The 19,218-nt window shown below is 43.0% G+C and overlaps 1 protein-coding gene across 2 annotated transcripts; it reads left to right on the top strand.

Annotated features, from left to right (window-relative positions):
• Positions 1 to 18,952, top strand: LOC128305446 (retinoblastoma family protein-like). 2 transcript variants are annotated; one of them, XM_053042895.1, is made up of 9 exons: positions 1 to 1,176; positions 12,926 to 13,062; positions 13,151 to 14,564; positions 14,644 to 14,821; positions 15,016 to 15,270; positions 15,842 to 15,966; positions 16,043 to 16,543; positions 16,639 to 16,824; positions 16,912 to 18,952. In XM_053042895.1, the coding sequence occupies exons 1-9, from the start codon at positions 1,012 to 1,014 to the stop codon at positions 17,083 to 17,085; spliced, it is 3,135 nt and encodes a 1,044-aa protein (XP_052898855.1). In that variant the 5' UTR covers positions 1 to 1,011; the 3' UTR covers positions 17,086 to 18,952. The 2 variants fall into 2 exon arrangements, with proteins under 2 accessions (XP_052898855.1, XP_052898856.1); XM_053042896.1 differs by lacking the exon at positions 15,016 to 15,270 and having other exon boundaries at positions 16,912 to 18,951.
• Positions 18,953 to 19,218: the final 266 nt, after the last annotated feature.

The following is a 19,218-nucleotide window of genomic DNA, read 5'->3' as shown; positions in this document are numbered from 1 at the left end:
GTAGTGTGGTGGATTTCGTTGTTCCCTGTACCGGCTTCGCTAATTTCGCCCCCGTACTGTACGCGCTGCTCCAATCTAAGTGAGAACGCCATTTGCCGACTTTTCGGTGGGAATTATCTGTGTGTGAATTATTCCGCTGCTGTGCGAGGCGCGTAAACACCCTCGAAAAGACGCGCAATTCGCAAATAGACGTCCGCACCCTGCACCCAAGCTGTCATCAATCGGTCGCCCGCGCTACCGTACCGATACGTAGGGGCCACCCTTTTTCCCGCTTCCATGGTGTGTGGTGCGCTTTGGTGTCAATCTTTTGGGCGACAGTTTTCTTGCGCGCCTTCGATGGAGCAGCAGAATCATTTGAATGGCAACAGCCGCAGTGGAAAGATCAGCTCCAACCGTTCAACAGTGCAACAATAACTGCAGTCCATTGCCGTCCGAGGTGCGTCCAATCGTTTGCGTATTGCTGTGCTACATGCTGCGGCTTTAGGTTGTTTGCCCTTGGAAAGATTGGGGGCTCCTGCACCGATGGACTAACTGCACGGCACACTGTGTTTTACCCCAACTGTGAAGGGACGATCACGCCAACCGTAGCCAAAAGGTGCCTTTTCAGTGTGCTGCAAGTTACGAGACAGCAGGAAAATTCATTTAAACATTACTAAACTGTGCGAGGTTTGCTGCAGCAAAAACCAATACCCTCGAGTGTGTTTGTTGTTAGGCTTGCTCCCTAGCCGCGTTAGGAGGGATGCTGCTGTCATTCGGTAGCAGTGAGTGATCAACCTGCTTTGTTGTGTGCGAGCTCAAGTAGGCGACAATTGCAGCGGAAAATTAACACGCGAACTGCATAATTTCGTGGGACGACGGTACATCGTTTTCCATTTGATTCGCAAACCCATCAAAAACATTTCATTTATCGATATAGGAGAAGAAATATTAGACTATTAGAACTCGCAGAATAAGTTCCACAACTTTGAAACGAATCATCATCATCAACGTGCAATTACACACCTGTGCATCATGTCGGCAAACGAGGAAACGGTTCCGAATCCACCGATGAGTGGTATGCGGGAAATGCTTCGGGAAAAGCTTAGGGAAATTTGCCGTACGCTTAACATCGATGCCAACACGGAGCAGTCATCGTGGGAAGCGATCGAGACAACTCTCGAACAGTTCGATCTTACGGTGAGTGTAGGAGATTTTCTATTTTGTTGTTAACATGCATAGCACTAGTGAAGAAAGGTAGACTGATAACATTCGTGTTGCCTTGCGTTGATAAATTATATCAATAGAACATTTGAATCGTTTTTTTGCTCGCTTATCCTCCGGACGGAAGGCCTTGTTGGTGCAAAGCGAATAATGTTTAGTCCGTTTTTCATTATTCGTATCCAAGTTTATTGTTACGATCGAGGGGTGTGTGCACCACGACGGTGCGTTGCTCACAGGATACTTCTTTTAAAACGTGTACGTGTAGTCATCATTACTCTACCCCTCTGTATGTCATTTAATCAACACTTTAATATAATAAACATTATTGGCTTATTGTCGATCGTCGTACGGTAGGAAGTGCATCCGATGACGAACATATTTGAATTGATGTCTTTCCTTTTGAACAATTTGTTTCATTTGATGTTATGTAACAGATGAAAGAGGCCCCCGTAACGTTCTAAACGCTGTAAAATTCTATAATAACTGCTTTGTCCCCTTATATGGTTTTTGTGATAGGGATTTTCCATCTCATGGCATCCCTTTCTATTTTTTCTTCATAATATGTACTCCCTTTTCGTACTAGCAAAAAAAAAAACACTTTTCCTAATGAAACAATGAAAATGTATGTATGCAAAGTGCATTCTATGGTGTGACTTTTCTTTGTTTCAATTGATTTTGTTGCAATGATCTTGCATAATCTCTTTACGTGTAGAAACGGTGAGTTTGAAGTCGACGATCAAGCGAGGCAGAGAGTATTTCATTGATGTTCTATTAATTTCACGTTTGTGCCCTTATATGGCGATCTTGATTCTCCATGCTCCCTTTGTTTGCAGTTGGATCACAGATCATACAGATCCTTTGCCTAATGGGCTATTGTTTCTCTTCGCCTGTCGAACTTTCGCTGTTAGCTTAGCTGCACGTGGAAATGATTTTTTACGCTCTCTTTCTGGAATTCTGGCTCTAGGCTATCTGAAAGTACCGCAGGAATTTAATAGAAGTTTTCAGCTTTCCAGCGAGAATGCAGTAATTATGATTTAGAAAAGCGAATTCGAATAAGTGGATTTTTCTGTGAGCTGTGAACATTACCAGCTGTAAAATGTGTTTTGGAACCTATGGAGGACATACACACTCGCCGTCGAAAGCACTTTCGCGACTACGATGTTTGACTACTTGAGTCAGTAAAAGTAGCAATGCTGTCATGATGAGTCGTTGTCACCGTAACATTAGAAAAAAAGCAATAGAAAAACATTTCCTTTGTGCTTGCGAAATAACCTGCACACGTCTAGGTGGCACTCATCGCAGTAGGTGCATTATTTCTATCGGTTTTGTGCGAGTTCACCACCTACCGTGGGCCGTACTGTTGGTCTACTCTACAAATCTCTACAAACGACGCTCTCTCCATTTTTTCTCCCTCTGTAATATGTACTGCTGTTTCGATTTTTGATTAGTTGCGTCTCTTTCTCTCTTCGACTCAAGCATCGCAGAGCGTGTGGGAGAGTAATTCTCCGCAAATTACATTCTCTCTCATTACAATTACATCCGGCTTAGTTGCATCTCTTTGTCTCTCGCACAACACGTGACTAGTTTTTAACATTTTCAATAAAAATAATTGTTTTTTTTATATTTTTGCAAAAATTCAGCACTTTTCTATATATAAAAGGCCTTGCACAACGTTTACGTGGTCAATCAGCAAACAAATGTTTGCTTTGTTGCTTCCCGAATGATTTCTGCCAACAGACATGTAGAACATGCGATTATGCGTGTTTCATTATAAGTACCAAGATTTATCATAACTTGACTAAATATTGCTCGACTAGTGGCATTGTTTGCTATCGACCGTGATCCATTCGACAACTGGTGCCAGTGATAAGCCAACTCACAAGATAATCATTTTAATACCTGAACATTAATATATCACCATTTAATACATTTTTGTTTTATCGCACCATTAAAATAACAGCCGACTACACCAAGGATAAGGTGGCCTTTTATTTTTTGGAGAAGGAAAATTCTTCAAAAAGGAATGTGACCCATACGTTAAATTATTTCGGGGTGGCCCGAGATGACCATCGTCTGGATCGCATCACATGCAGCAAAAACGGCAACGGGTTCTCTGGAACGCATTATCCGTCTAACTTGGGTATCGACGGTACTTTGGTCTGTGCATTTTTTTTTTTCGAGTTCGGTGACAGACCTAGGCGGCTATCACAATTATAACAATAGTAAATAATTTATTGGTTTTCCATATATCCATCCGGTAACCTTCGAGTTCCGACGAGTACGGATAATCGGTGCTCCACTGTAACTGCTCGATCGAGTACAGATCAATTTCACGAAGAAGCAGTAAACTCTGGTAACGATCTTTTGCGTGGACATATTGCTCCAGATAGAACCGCACACAAGTAGCAATGAATGGTTGCTAGGTCATTGGAAGCCGTTAAACATTACCGATCCATCGTCTGTGCTTGTCCATCCTGCATTTTGGACGACACATTGCTCCGCGAGAGTAACTGCTCGGTAGTTAGTTGGTACTGCATTATTACTGCGACCGGCCGGGTCTGTCCACACCAAAACCACGATAACAGTATGCGCCGGGCAATCAATCCGCTTGGCAAATGTGTGCATATGGCTTCTAGTTCTATCTTACCTTTCCGATTGCATCGACCCAATGACGGAGTCGGCGTTCGCGCAGTGTAAATAAGTGGAAAAATGCACCAGCATTGTATAGATAAGGCCTCCTGGTGTACGCAGCGAGAGCGGCACAGCTTTCGCACTTGGTGTGGTTCGCCCCGCTTAACATGCGCGCGCGTCTATTTTTCGACCGACTAATCGATCGCTTCTTTTCGTTGTCTGTTTCACTACCAGGCTAGCGCTGCTGAACTTTACCGTGACCCTCGTTGCGTTTTTCGCGTCCTCTGTGTGCCGCACAATTGCTTAGCCCGCTGGTGGGCGCGCGATCGAGCGACGGGCGGCGGTGGTGGTGGGCATTTGGTGCATTAAATTGAGCACATTGCCCCCTCGGTGATGTGGTTTTTTATTCCTCTCCTGAAGAGCGTTCGTGTGTGTGTGGTTCCAGGCGCTCGGTTGCAATCACCCTCATTTTAATGTTGCTTCTCCAGGATTCTTAATGTGTAGTTATAATGCTTTCCTTTAAGCCCCACAACCCCCCCACCATAACATGATGTTGCACTATTAATAATTGTCTAGTCTCTTCTTTTAGGTTGCTTTTTTTTAGTTGGACGTCTGTCGGGGAGCAGTTTGGGGGAAGGAATATGTGTGTGTGTGTGTGATTGTGAATTCTGATTTCTTTTCGCAAACAGACTAAAAATTCCATCTCTCAGTTGTTTCATCCACGTGCAGTCAACCAAAGCATGCCAAAAATGGGTGGATGTCATGGTGCTTTTTTTCTTATTTCATTTTCACATCGTCTCACCGTAATGAGCAAGAAAATGATCTTTCCAGACCAGAATGGGGAAAACAACATCGGGGTAATAAGGTACAGGAAAAGGAATGGAACGAAATACGTCAACAATACGTTAGCGATCGCGATCGCGATCGAATTGAAGCGGATTATATCATTTGTATCGTGACGCAAATTATTTATAATACTTAGGTATTTTATCTTAAACTAAGAAGAAACATAAAATGTTTGTTTTTTTGTTGTTGTAAAAATCACGGGGAAATCTTCTGTTTTTTCCACTTCTCAAGAGAAATTCTGAAAAGTAAGAATTTAATGAGTTCGCATTCAGCTGATGCTCAAAGGTTGCAAGACATGTTGCAAAAGACCGTGACGATCATATTATATGGTTTATTGAGGTTTATTGAGTGACACGCACCTTTCACGAATAAATGGTCAGATAGTAGAAACAATTCTGAAGCTGTAGCGGGCCAGACTCTCCAAAAGAGTTTTCAGAGACATGACAGTATCATGACGATATGACGATGACCATTATAAAAGTGAAACATACCTAACACCTAACCGTCATTTTATTTTTCATCTGCTGACAAAATTTACCATTTTTACCTGCATTTTTAATAGATCATGCGCTGCAGCAGATGATAGTACAATTGCAGCAGATGACAGTACAATTGCAGCAGATGATAGCACAATTGTAGCAGATGATAGTACAATTGCAGAAGATGATAGCACAATTGTAGCAGATGATAGTACAATTGCAGCAGATGATAGCACACTACTAGGCCAGTAAGACGGATTCAGTTTTTCTGCTTAAAATTGATGTTTTATTTTGTGTTGCGTTTTTTTCCATAACGATATTTGTTTATTACGCGGCACTGTTACACACGTTCGTTTGTGTTTGTTTGTTCCCAACCAACGTTAAAGAACCGTTAAACAAAAACTCATCCTGCATCCTTTTTATTTTTAAAATCCGTAATGGGATGCCTTTGCAACGAGAACCTTTCACCTCACGGTGGCCTTTCAACCCAAAACTGTCTAACAGCGAGATGAAGTTCCAGAGTGAGGTAGAAAAATATCACTTTCTACCGCGGTGTAAAACTTTACTCCCGAAATTTGAACCATGTACAGCAGGTCCTTTTGCCATCTTAAACCAGCAAGAAGAAGCATGACGAAGGTAGATTAGGATATTTTGGGGTGTTTCAAGGGTCAACAGAGTACAGAAAAACCGTCCTCTTTCTGGTTGTTGTTGTTATATGGCTTATAGAGACTTTGGTCCCTGAGGGATTCTTTCGTCTCTTTTCAGTGGATTTTGGTTAGATTTGGTGGAACAGATTGGTGATTTTCAGGAACTTAATGAGTTTTTTATCATTGTCTGGTGATAATATGGTGTCAATGTTGTAGCTGAGTTTGCAGGAGGAGCGGATATCTGAGTAGCCAAGACAGTCTTTTAGAAGATGTTGTACGGTGATAAATACTCCGCAATATTGACAAAGTGGTGGCGATGACTTGGTGATCCGGTGTACGTGGGTAAGGTTTGTGTGGCCTATACGAAGACGCGTGAGTACGCGTTGTTCCTTGCAATGTGGAGAATCGGGCCAAGCCGCTATATTCTGTTTGATGAGCCTTAGGAATCTAGTGTTGTTATGATTCCATGTTTGTTCCCATTTGTTATTTATTGTAAGAGAGATTAGTTTTAGCGCATCTCTTTTGGTGAGAATATTTTCGCTGCATTGAGTTTTATTTCTTCCATTGTTTGCCAGTTCATCGGCTCTGTCATTTCCTCTTATACCGGAGTGTCCTGGAATCCAACACAGGGTTAGATTGGTGCAGTTTTGAAGTTTATGGAGGATGGTTTGTATGTACGGATCACGGCAAGAGTGGTTTTCTATGGCTTGAAGGACACTAGCACTGTCAGTGAATATGATGTTTTGTGAGTCGGTTTGAGCACATTGCTCAATTGCTGTTAAGATGGCTATAGCTTCTGATGTGAAGATAGACGTGTGATCAGGAAGCTTATGTGATATGTTTTTATTCGTGCAGTAAATTCCATAACCTGCAGAATGTTGGCTGACAGAACCATCGGTATAGATGTGTGTGTGTTTGTTGTATTTAGTGTTTATAAGATGGTGGAAGTGTTGCTTTGCAAGTGTGGAATTGCATTTGGCTTTCAGTTTATTCTTGAAATACCAGTCTATTTGTGGTGGTATAGTGTTCCATGGCTTATGATAAAGGTGAAGTAGACTTTTGATATTCGGGATGGTAGTTCCTGTATGGGTGAGAAGCTCGGTGCTAGCGCGTAAGATGAAGTTATTTGCCGGGATATTTTTCTCTAAGAGTCGGATTGCTATTGATGCTATTTTTTGTGTAATCAGAAGGTGAAATGGAAGAAGTCCACTTTCACAAATGATGGAATCAATGGGGCTGGTTTTAAAAGCGCCGGAAGCTAATCGGACTAATGTGTGATATGCTGGAGCTATGGATTGAACAATTTTGTCTTTGCCCAAGGAAGTGATACCGATACCGTATAGAATTTTGGGGAGTACCCAAGAGTTCAAAATTTTGAGTAGGATATTGCGCGTTGCTCTGCTATAACCTGTGCTAAGCATGACAAAGAGGTTTGTTTTCGTAGCTAATGATTTCTTAAGAAGAGTGATATGGTTTGAGAATGTGAGATTGCGGTCAAAGATAACTCCAAGAATAGTTGCGGAAGATGGGTTTGCTATGTTCTGTTTGTTCAATTGGAAAATAGGTTTTTTGTGGATGTGGTGTTGGCATATATGAAGGGTTTTGCATTTTTTGTAGGATATATTGTATCCGGTCCATCTGGACCATTGTAGAAGTTTGTCCAAACCGGATTGGAGAAGGAGTTTGGATTGTGCTATCGAACTATGGCTTGAGATGAGTATAATGTCGTCAGCGTATAATAATGTGGTAATTTCGTTGGGAATGGAAAGAAGGAGGGACTCAATACTGATTAGGAACAGGGTAGGGGAGAGTATGGCTCCTTGGGGGACTCCGTTTTCCAGATTTTTCCTATTTGATAGGTTATTGCCAATTATGACTTGAAAAGTCCGATCGGTCAAAAAATCCTGAAGGTATGCAACGAGGTTTCCTCCGAAACCCCATCTGCCCAGTTGCTCGAGAATGCTGTACCTCCAGGTCCTGTCAAACGCTTTTTCGAGGTCGATAATACCAATGTCCAGATGGTGTTTATTGGTTTCGACCTTAGAGAGATGTTCCTCTAAAATGCCGAAATACGTTTCAGTGCCTAGTCCACTGCGGAAGGCATGTTGGTGTGAACTGAGGAGCTTGTCTTCTTCAAGTACAAGAGCAAGGCGACGGTTGACCATTCTCTCTAAAACCTTTCCAATGCAATTGAGTAGGGAGATGGGTCGGTAGCTGTCAATGTCGTGTTTGTTTTTGTTGGGTTTAGGTATGGGAATAATGAAACTATTTTTCCAGTGTGAGGGAATTTTACCAGAGGACCAAATACTATTGTAGATATACAGGAGGATTGACATGCCTTCTGAGGGAAGGTTTTTTAGGAGGGGGTATCCAATGGAGTCAGGACCAGCGGATTTTCCTTTGCATTGGCTAAGGGCCCAGTTGAGTTCAGCCAAAGAAAAAGGTTTGTTATATTTCAGGTCAGGGCTATTGTTGAATTTAATTTTGATTTGTTCTGTAGTGTTCTTATGTCTGAGAAAGTTTTCGGGGTAGTTTTGGGTGGCAGAAATTTTGTGAAAGTGATCGGCAAAATATTCTGGTGTTTGTTCCGGGGGTAATACATTATTGTCTATTTTAAGTGTGATGTGTGGTTCGTAACGTTTTTTGCCAGTTAAAATGTGGACTTTTTTCCACATATCATTATTTGAAATGGAAGGATTAAGCTCCGAAACAAATTTGTGCCAAGACTCACGTTTGGCTTTTTTAATTTCTTCCTTGGCTATTAGGTTGGCTATTCTGTATTCTTCTGCAAGGGTGGGAATGAACAGATGATTGTTTCTTTTGTGGGCTTGTCTAAATGCTCTAAGAGCTTTTCGTCTATTTTTGATGACTATTGCGACTTTTTTGTTCCACCAGTGAACACTTCTTTTGCCAGGTAGTCCAGATGTTTTGGGGATAGCTTTAAAAGCGGCTTTGTTGATGAGGGAGATAAGGTAGGGTTCAGAAGGAGGAATAAGGGGGTTGAGATTTTTGAGAAAAATTGATTGATAAGCGGCCCAGTCGGCTTCTTCGTACTTCCAGCGTGGCCTATTTTGTATTTTGGGGAGGAGAAGGGCACTATTGATTTGTAGAGGTCGATGGTCGCTGCCATGTGGGTCTGGGTGAATGTGAAGCGAAAATTGTGATAAAAGGGAAGTTGAAACAATACAGTGATCTATCATAGATCCTGTTCCGGTGGAAGGATTAATGCGTGTGGGTATGGGGTTATGGATAGGAGTAAGGTCATGTAAAGGGAAAAGGTTGATGAGATGTTTGGCTCGGTAATGATCTTGGAGTCCACCCCATTGGGAGTGTTGAGCGTTAAGATCACCTAAAATAATTAGGGGATGGGAAAGCTGATTAAGGATATTGTTGAAAGCTGTGGTGACGGTTGAATCGGTAAGCATGTTGGGAATGTAAATGCTGACTACAGTAATATCTAAAGGTATTTTGATATTTATTGCTATGAGCGGGAGGTCAGAGTTAATGTTCAGAGGAGTGAATGGAATGTTTTTTAGGGTTCCAATAGCAACATTGTGATATGGGTTATTTGATAGTTTGAAAGACCAGTTATATAAGTTAAAAGGGGAGTGATTGAGCGAGGGGGGTTTGTTCACTTCTTGTAAAGCTATAATCGGAGGAGCGATTTTAGTAATAAGAAGCTGTAGATCATTCAGATTGTTTTTCATTCCTCTGATGTTCCATGAAATACCAAAAGTTTGGAAACTATTATTGGGGATTATTTGTGAACCCATGGAAGTTAAGAGAAAAGGTTATAACTGCGTGATAAGAAATAGAGAAATCAAGTTGTTAAGTGGAAGGAAGATGGATATTACTTCTTTCTTTTGGACCTTTTTGCCTTTCCCGTTTGTGAAGGCAAGGGGTTGGGATTGGAAGAGGGGATGGGAGGGGTGTTGGCGGAGGGGGGGTTATTTGGGATTTGGGTGGAAGGGTTGTTGGATGGTTCTGTATCATCCAGAGAAGAGGAAGAGTTTTCTTTGTGTTGACGTTTGCGGTTGGGGGTTTTGGTTGTTGACACAGATGTGACAACGCTGTCGGTGTCGGTCGATTCCATATCATCATTGCTCTCGTTTTCCGATGAGCTTTGGTTTTGTGTTGCAATTAGACTTTTGATTATATTTTCTTGTTGTACTATTCTACTGTTCATCTCAGCAATGGTTTTGCGGAGTTCTTCGTTAATTTTGTTGGAAGTTTCAATTGTTTCTTTAAGCTGCTTAATTATTTCGTTTTGGTTGTCGCTGTTTTGAGTAGCTTGTGCGTAAGTAATTCTTTGTTGAACTTTGCTATGAATATTTGTTTCGTTCACAATAGCTCTACGTGCTTGAATGTAGGAGCAGTTTGTGTCGGTTTTATACCGTATAATCTTTTCTTCGAGGATATACGCAGGGCAGTCTCGGGAGAAAGAGTGATGATCACCCTTGCAGTTCAGGCAGCGAAGATCGCTAGAACATTCCCCGTGAGCTGGCATGCTACACTTGGAGCAAACTTGGCCATTTTTGCATCTGATTTTCGTGTGACCAAAGTTGGCACAGTTATAGCAGAGCATCGGTCTAGGGTAAAACGGTTTTGTGCGTATCTGTATCACTCCAAGGCGTATATATTCCGGAATTTTGGCTCCTTCTACACGCAGTAGGTAGGAGTTGGTGTTTACTTTTGCATTGTTGACGGTTCGGGTAAATCTTTTTACGAATGTGACTTTCTGATCTTTAAGGTTATCCAGGATATCTTGTTCCGAAAGTTCGTTAAGATCGGGAGAGAAAATGACGCATTGAACAGAGTTTAACGTGGTGTGGGGTGTGATTTTAATTTTCGTTCCGTCGATCAATTCTGAGAGTGTTTGAAGCTTCATGTATTGGGAGGAATTACGCGTTTTAAGGAGGATTTTTTCCCCATTGTTCAAAAACTGACCTGGTTCTTTAAGAGGACCAGTTGCGTTTGAAATGCTCTTTCCGATAATGAATGGATTACGCGGTAGCAACGAACCCTCACAAGCTTCGAGAACTAAAAATTTTAGCTCTCCGCTTTCCCCGTCTAACCATGTTGGAACTTGTCTTTCCCTCCTGCTCATGGCAGGGGGAGGATCCCAAGAGGGAGCGGGGGGTCCTGTCATAGGTAGGACCCTGAATATATTCTTTCGTTTCAATCAGGTAAATGAATGTCTTCCACGAATTCACACAATACAAAAATCTCCACGCTATGCCTACCACTCACCAATACACTTCAATCCGTGACCGGAAGTCGCAAGCAGCGTCTCACTCCTATGCTTATTGCTCTCTACGCTACTTCTCCTTCTGCGCTCTATGCTTATTGCTCTCTGCGCTGCTTCTCCTTCTGCGCACTTTGGGGAACAATGGAAGTAATTATCTGCACGAGGGATTCGGTTAGCAAACTACGTCTGTCCGCGTCGGAATCCAAATCAAGACTGGTCCTCTTTCTGGTTCACGTTCCCAATATATGTGCACGTGTGCTGCACCTTCGTTGGTGCATCTTTTTGGATGATCCTTCCGGTATATTGTACGATCACGACGTACCTGCGATGCACTCTGTATTGCTCATGTGTGGTTTAGCTTTTGCACCACGAGCAGTGCAAATGGTGATCCAAATCGTACCGTTTGCGCGCCATTCCACGTGAGCTATTTATTTAAGCAATTTTTCTTTTTGGTTATTCATGACAACCGGTCAGAGGGAACTTACTTTCAACCAAACCATCAATCGCGATCGCGCGCGCGTGCTCATCGTTTGGATGGGTTTTTTGGGCCAGGTTCTCTCGGGGTTCTCTCACTCTGTAAGTGCCACCCTCCGGAGAGTAGACGAGGTTGGTGTGGTGCGTTGTGTGCTTTTTTTTTGTAGAATGGTAAGAAATACTTCTCACATTCCTGCTTTACACTCCGTTCCAATACTATTTGGATGCAGCGTCATGGTACGGTTGCGTTGTGTGCTTCCATATTTCGCGAACCAACCAAGAAAAAAGAAGGAGGTCATCATCGTACAGGAACGGGGTTTTATGGTGTGACGTGTTCCGGTGTGTGTTGCCGCGTCCGTCACAAAGCGGCGCAACAGCTGTATTACGCGAATGATATCGTGTAATACTGTGCGCGGGAAAATGCGCAAGCATATGCAGTGGATATTGAATGGGGCGGTGGAAAAAAAAACGAAACGAGCTTGCGTTTCTGTTCGTTTTTGTTTCATGTTACGTTTCGGGTTTGATTTTCGTGCTGCCGGTCACATTCCGCCGGCAGTGTGTTGTAAAACAGCTGTTTCCGGACAGGATTCCAGGAAGAGTGGATGGTGGAGGTATTGTCCTTTGCCCTTTTTTGTATCTTTTACGATAAAGGGGGCGACAGTGAGAGAGAGATAGAGAAAGAAAGCGAGGCAGGTTATTTTCAAAATGCATCTAATTGTAATGAAATAATTTCGAATATTTTGATGCATTCGAAACGATCAGTTGCACTTTGTTTGTTGCAGCAAGTATTAAGGTGTTTCTCTCACGATAATATAACACCTTCATAGGGAAATTAACTTATTAACGATCAAGAATCTTGTTAATTGGGTCACCTACATTCTCACTTCATAATCATTAGTCAACATTTCATATTATTTTTATTTCCAAAATGGAAAGGGCGTAAACACCCTTAATTGATAATTGCTATAAAGTCCCCACCGTGCTGATCAGATGTCGCAAAGCACCCATGCCAGTATATAGCCCATGCCAGTTCGCAAAAGCGGCTAATGAATATTTACCAAACACACATATCAGGCCACCGCGCGAGCCTTGCGATGGGTTTGAGGGTTTTGCAGAAGTGCTTAAATAATCATAATGAAGATCGATCGCGAGTGGCGAGTACAGAAAGTGCATGGTGGAAGACGCAACACATCAAAGAGATTATTGTACGAGGAGGAAACCATTTTTTTTTTGTTCATTCATAATCGTTTTGGTGTGGTTCAAAGAGAAGATTATGATTCATTCTTTTGGGGTAGTAGTCTCAGGAACATGCAACTGCATGTGTAACGATTTCGTATTTGCATACATAATCAAACATATCACAAAGCATTATATTTTCCTTGCTCTTTTCCGCTTCACAGGGAAACATAAAACACTGGATATGCTGCGCTCTTTACGGTGAATGTCTTAAGGAGCTTCCAGCTGTTGGTCATCCGGGTCACTTCGTACAGGGTAATGGCGTTAACATTACAAAGTTGCTGACGCAGTGCAATATTAGGTAAGATTTAGCCTTTTCCCACAAAAAACCATGACCTTGACCTAACAAATTTACGTGTCATTAATCTCTCTCTCTCTCTCTATTACAGCATCCAGGATTTCTTCACCGCGATGAAAAATTGGGCTGAAATTCGTTCGCTGCCCGGTCACCTGCAGAAGACACTAGATAATTTGCTGCACGGTTTTTCCGTCTCGATCACGGCCTATACCGTGTTCTGCGTGATGTTTCCGCGCATCTTCAACGAAGCGAACATCGTACCGGATGAACCGAAGCGTAGCAAGAAATCGAAACCGAACCCATGCTCGTACAATAAGCTGCGCGAGTTCTGCTGGGTGTTGTTTCTCAACGTGAAGGAAGAGCACAGCGAGCAGCGGAACGATCTCGCCACCGCCAAGGATCTGTGCGTGTGCGTATTCGATCTCATCTATATCAATCTGGTTGCCGAAGGGCGCATGGATCTGATCAATCCCAAAGTACTGAGCGAGGGTGGCAGCAGCTCGGTGGATGGTACGACTGCTGCGGCCGAAGCAGCGATGAGGGTAAACTTAAGGGAGCAGCTGTGCAAAGAGTATGCGACCTCGAACGAGAGCGTGGACGGTACGAACCTTAACATATTCCTGCCCTCCCTGGCGGGAATGTTGGAAGCGAATGAGCTGAAAGGTACAAGTGTCACGGCCCTGTACGGCGTTAAATTGGCCAGCGAAACCTACACGGGTCTCGTTTCGGTGGCCAATTTCGAGGAAAATAATAAATCGCTTAACCGTCGCTACGAAAGTGCCATCTTGAAGTGTGGCATGTTGGACGAGCGAATTGTACTCAGCAGCCGTACATCACCGACGAGTCAAAGGAATCGCTGGAGCGACAGCATTGCAGGCCATCCGCGAACCCCGCTTAGCATCAAATCGGGCCGGGCAGGTGCGCCGACCGGAAATCGAATCGGCATCGCGACCGGTGGTGGCGGATCGGATCTGTCAACGAACAGTCCGTTCCTCGTGCGCGGTACGCTCACACAGTTGATGAAAAAAATCCAAGGCCACCATAGGGGCCAACCGCGGGGAAATTTTCTAGTGCTGATGAAAAACTGTACCCCTAGTCCGCTCGATACCGTGCTGGAGCACGTTGCGCAGATGAGGAATCGGTTTGTGGAGAAGCTAATTGAAGGTGAAAGATGGCATGCGCGGACAGCCGAAATCCGGTTCGATGCGATTGAGGGACTGTATTATCAGCTGCTGGAAAATATTATTCCGTGGGAGTTGAAAAAACGACCAACGATGACGGTACCGAAGGTGATCTTCGACCTGTCGACGAACAATATGTTCAACGAGACCTTGATCGTGTGTGCGGCAGAAATCATTTTCTTTCTCCGCCAGGAGCAGCACAATTTCCCCTGGATACTGGATGTGTTCGGTATGGAACCGTTTCAGTTCTTCAGCATCATCGAAGTGACGGTATCAGCGAACAGTGATATATTCACATCCGACATTGTGAACCATCTCCGCAGGGTATGCCTTTTTGATGAAATGAATACATTTGGCAGTGTTATGAAATATCGATAATTAAATATTTACCGTTTTTTTGCAGATTGAGGAGCAGATCGTGGATTCGATTAGTTGGAAGAGTTCCTCGATTCTGTGGGATTGTATGGAGAAGGAAAATTATAAAATTCCATCCAATAAGGATGTTGAGTTACGGGCGGAAATAGCGGGAGTAACGCCGCTGAAGAGCGATTCCATACCCAACACACCGAACGGTGCTCGTGGTAAGTTAAATGTAGTTAAAAAAATCCTCCGGTGCTAAACCATAGGGGGCTAGCGAATAGCATATAAGATACAAAAATACTTAAGGAACTATTTTTGGTGCTAACGGCACTGGCAAATATCGGTTGATCACGTTTCACTCGGTTGAACAATATTCCGGTATCACGAATAACGATTATCTGTGCCTGTCCTCTAGGCGGCGGCTCATCCGGAATAGCAGGTTCCATTGCCGCCGGTCCTTCATCATCGATGGTAACTTCAGCAACCGGGCGTCCAACACCGCATCCCGATTCGGCGAAAAAAAAGCTGTTTGTTGATCCTGCCGCAACGCCAACAAAAATATCACCGGCAACAGCGTCAACAACGTCCAATACTGGCACTGCTGTTACAGGTGGTACTGGTGCAGGCACCGGACCATCTGCCGCGTCCTCCGAATTGGCCAATGTGCCAGGTTTGTGTGCGCATATTCTCACGCATTCCGTATCTTGAACTCATCCCGCTTCATTCCGTCACATTCCACTGCAACATTTCATCTTTCGCTTGGCTTTCTATGGTCTTTTGCCTAATCTGCTGTACAACCGTTTCTTCTGGTGTGCAAAGGTGTTTCCATGCGATCAACTCACCTCCATTGAATGACTGCAGTGAGCAAAACTGTATAATCTTAAAATGCTTGCATTTGACTCTTGGTGCTGCTTTAATTAACCATCTATATCCCTGCTACATTTTTCTTCGTGTTGGTATTAAGAATAAGAGGTTAACATAGCTAGCGCATGTCAGGACAGCATGACGTTGGCCTTTCCTTAAGATGGGAGTAACACATTATCTGTTGGAATGCAATCATACTGGCAACCATTGACGAGAGATTTCATTGAACGTTTTCATTGCAATATCATGTCGTAACAAATATATGAACTTCACCACTGTTGTGTTATTCATCTGCAATTAACAATAACATATACTTTTACTGTGTTCGATATTTTCTGGATACATCGCTAAAGTTTCCTTTTTCTATCCACAAACAGGCTATGTTATCAACGGAAGCAATGATTCAAAGTCGATCTCATCGCTAAGTTCTCCTCAGCGCGGAATCAACGATAATAATCCGCCTTCTATTGAAACGCGTCGATTGAACTTTTTCTTTCGCAAGGTACGCCCAGTTCATTCATTATATACATCCCTTACACCGTGTTTGATTGTCCCTCTCTTGTTCTGCTTCTTCCCAGATGTACCAGGTCGCGTACTATCGGCTGTGCAATCTCTGCCAGAATCTCGGCATCGATTCGGAAGCGACCCAGAAACTGATCTGGACAATATTCGAGTATACGATCACGAAAAGCTCGAAGGATTTGCCGCGTGATCGCCACTTGGATCAGCTGCTCATGTGTGCGATCTTCGTGACGGTACGCCTCAAGAAGTTGCCGAACACGTTCAAGCAGATCATGCACTGCTACCTCAGTCAGCCACAGGCAAACAGCTCCATCTATCGGAGCGTCTTCATTCGTTACGAAAACACAGCACCAGGGGAAGGCGGCAACAAAGGGGATGATACAAATGGCCGGAATGATGAGCCGACAGGTGAAAACAAACGGCTGCCAGTGACGGAGATGGGAGGCACCTCGGTGCAGTACGGTCGGGAAGTATACGGTGATATAATCAAGTTCTACAACGATATCTACGTACTGAAGGTGTATGAATTTGCTATGCAGTATATCAACACTGACGTGGTAAGTGTATTATATAGTTGCGTCTATTTTCTTGCGTGTTTTGTTTTACACGTATGTATTTCAATCGATTCACTCATTGCTTTCTCTTCCGTTAGTCGCAGGAATCATTATTCCTCTCGCCAACGCCCAAATCGCAAACGCGCAACATACAGAAATCACCACGCCAGATCAGCTCCGGCATCAATCTGTTTGTATCGACCACAAACAAGATTTGCTCGTTGCAGGACTCACCGAACGTTCGCGAGCTCACCTTCTCTTCGAGCCCTGGGCAAAGCCCGACGGTACGTGCTGTGTCTGAGGCAGAAGTTGTGTGTTGTAGAATCTGTTGAAGAAATATATTAATTTGTATATTAATTCTCCTAAATCAGATACACGACCGTAAGATACCAGCATTGGCTCGTGACAAATCCGGAGATACGGTTGTTCGCAAAGGAGCCGAATCATCCGCATTCGAATCAACGGTACCACCGAAAATGAGGCGGCTGGATAAAATTCATCAGGATCGACAGCATCAGGATCACGAATCGTCGGAAATCGAATAGAACAGGATGAACCCCCCCTTGCAGGACCGTCAAAATCGCCGGTTTCAGATTAACACCTTTCCTCCCTCAACTCCCTTCCGTTAGATGCGTCATTTCTGTTTTTTTTTTAACGTACGAATTTAAGCTTCACCAAGACGGGACAAATAACGGACTTTCTAGGACAATTCGGTACTCATAGTGTATACAGATTTTCGACTATTCTTATGTTTTGTTTTAAGCTGCCGAGAAGGAAATCTTCTCCTGTAGGTAAAACCAGCCCTGGTGGTAGTGCAATTTATTGGTTCCACTTCCCTTTTAAAGAACAATCTGCTTCACGCAGATAGCATTGTGTGTGCATAGGTGTGTTTTAACTGATCGAAGAAATGATGGGTGGTGAACATAGCAATTTAGGATTCGTTGACTGTGTAATGTTAAGTTTTAAATCCTGTTGGTGTAATCTGGTTCTGACCTTTTTGTTTTGCTTCGAACAATACGACTTACATTACTTGTGAGTAATGTTGGGGTTATGGTTTTAACTATATTGTATAATATCTATCCCTTATTGAATTATTTCATCGTTTTTTATCATTTCCACCCCACTGTGCGTTTTTTACCGCTTAGATTGTTCAAAAAATCAAAACGAACCATTCTTGCTGACGCGATAGTTTGTTTAGAGTATGTTTTTTATCCGCTTTCTGTTTTGTGTTTTAAGACTAACATATAGATGATGGCATTATGTTTGAGATTAAATGACAAACTTGATCTTTTTTGTATGTTAACAATTAGTAAGCGACAGAGAGCTAGGAAACGGTACTGACTGCACTCATGCGCTCTACCACTGATAGCGCCCTGCCATGCGGTGCGGTTCTGTCCCATGTGCTCATCCTTCCTGAACACCCTTACTGGCGACAAGTTTTGGTGGATCTCAAAGTTCGGTGTCTTTCATTATTGTGATCTTCTTTTTTCCATTTTAAACGTATTCTGCGCCTGTACTGCGTGTACAGGCGCTTATGCGTATAATGTATGTTTATGTATATGTATGCGTGTGCGTGTGTGTGTTAGTGTGTATAATGTATAAGTGTGAGAGGCTCGATTTTTAGCCCTTGCCAAACATAGACTTTTAGTAGCAAATCTTAATAATTTTATAGCACACGAAAAACATGCCCATCCCCCTCCCTTAGTGTATAGTGTCTAATGTTTATTTATTTAAAGCAACCAACCTCTACTTACACTGGATTCAATCCGCGCGTTCAATCTACGAGGATCATTCTTGTTTTGCTTTGTTAACAATCACAAAGAAAAATACAGCAGCGCTCCTCCGTGGACTGGATAGTGTTTTGTTCCGGTACCTTTAATTCCACCGGTAGGCTATAAAATGTGTATGAAGATATCCGACCTTGCAACAATATTCAGGTGCGCGACTGGAAGATTGTCTCTGTCGGAGATTGAGTGAACAAATCGCGTATCTCCTCATTGCATCTCAATGCGCAAAAACCTAGATTTGCAGTAGTTTTTGCCAGGCTGGCGGCGTACAAAAACAAAAACGTTCTGCGGATATGTATACCCCCGATCCCAGTCGTTAGAGGGACGGCTGATGTACGTGTACAGTATTACACAATCTTTTGACACTTTGTTTGGATTTGAATTAGTAGATGAACGAAATTTTGCAATCCCATAACCGAAAATAGATGCATTCAGAAGGATGAGAATACACTGGACGCTGGCAGAATTATCGCAGGTGCAGTTAGGGCGTTAGCTGGGTAGTATCATAGAGATAGAGAGATTGAAGGGAAATTACGACGAACGAATTTGTAGAAAGTTGTCCTACCCTTTTAATGAGGTTCTTTAAGGTTCACAAGCTAATAACACCTAGCAAGGATTGGCTACACTAATTGGTGTAATTGCTGACCTCTTACGTAGTTCTAGAGGAACTTCTGATGATATGATCGATACCGGAGATCGGAATCGGAAGGAATGTTATACTTCAGACTATTGTATACCAATATCTTCTTCCAATTGCCGTAACGAACTACTAGCTCATGCGAACAATCTGGCTTGAGATTGTTATCAGTCCGGTTTTGCTACCTAGTTCTTGCTTTTTGGCAATTGAAAGAAGTCCGGAGCTTTTGACTATTAAACTGGTCTGTCTGGTCT

The sequence above is a fragment of the Anopheles moucheti genome, chromosome 3 (genome assembly GCF_943734755.1).
Source record: "Anopheles moucheti chromosome 3, idAnoMoucSN_F20_07, whole genome shotgun sequence".
NCBI lineage: Eukaryota > Metazoa > Arthropoda > Insecta > Diptera > Culicidae > Anopheles > Anopheles moucheti.
Note: the sequence above shows the minus strand (reverse complement) of the source record. Positions and strands in the feature narration are given on the sequence as shown.

What these genes read in the sequence shown, in the direction of transcription:
- LOC128305446 (XM_053042895.1), top strand. Translation starts at nt 1,012, where the DNA reads ATGTCGGCAAACGAGGAAACGGTTCCGAATCCACCGATGAGTGGTATG. An exon ending in CTGACGCAGTGCAATATTAG is followed by an intron (nt 13,063 to 13,150) that starts GTAAGATTTAGC and finishes TCTCTATTACAG; the next exon opens with CATCCAGGATTTCTTCACCG. An exon ending in AGTATATCAACACTGACGTG is followed by an intron (nt 16,544 to 16,638) that starts GTAAGTGTATTA and finishes CTCTTCCGTTAG; the next exon opens with TCGCAGGAATCATTATTCCT.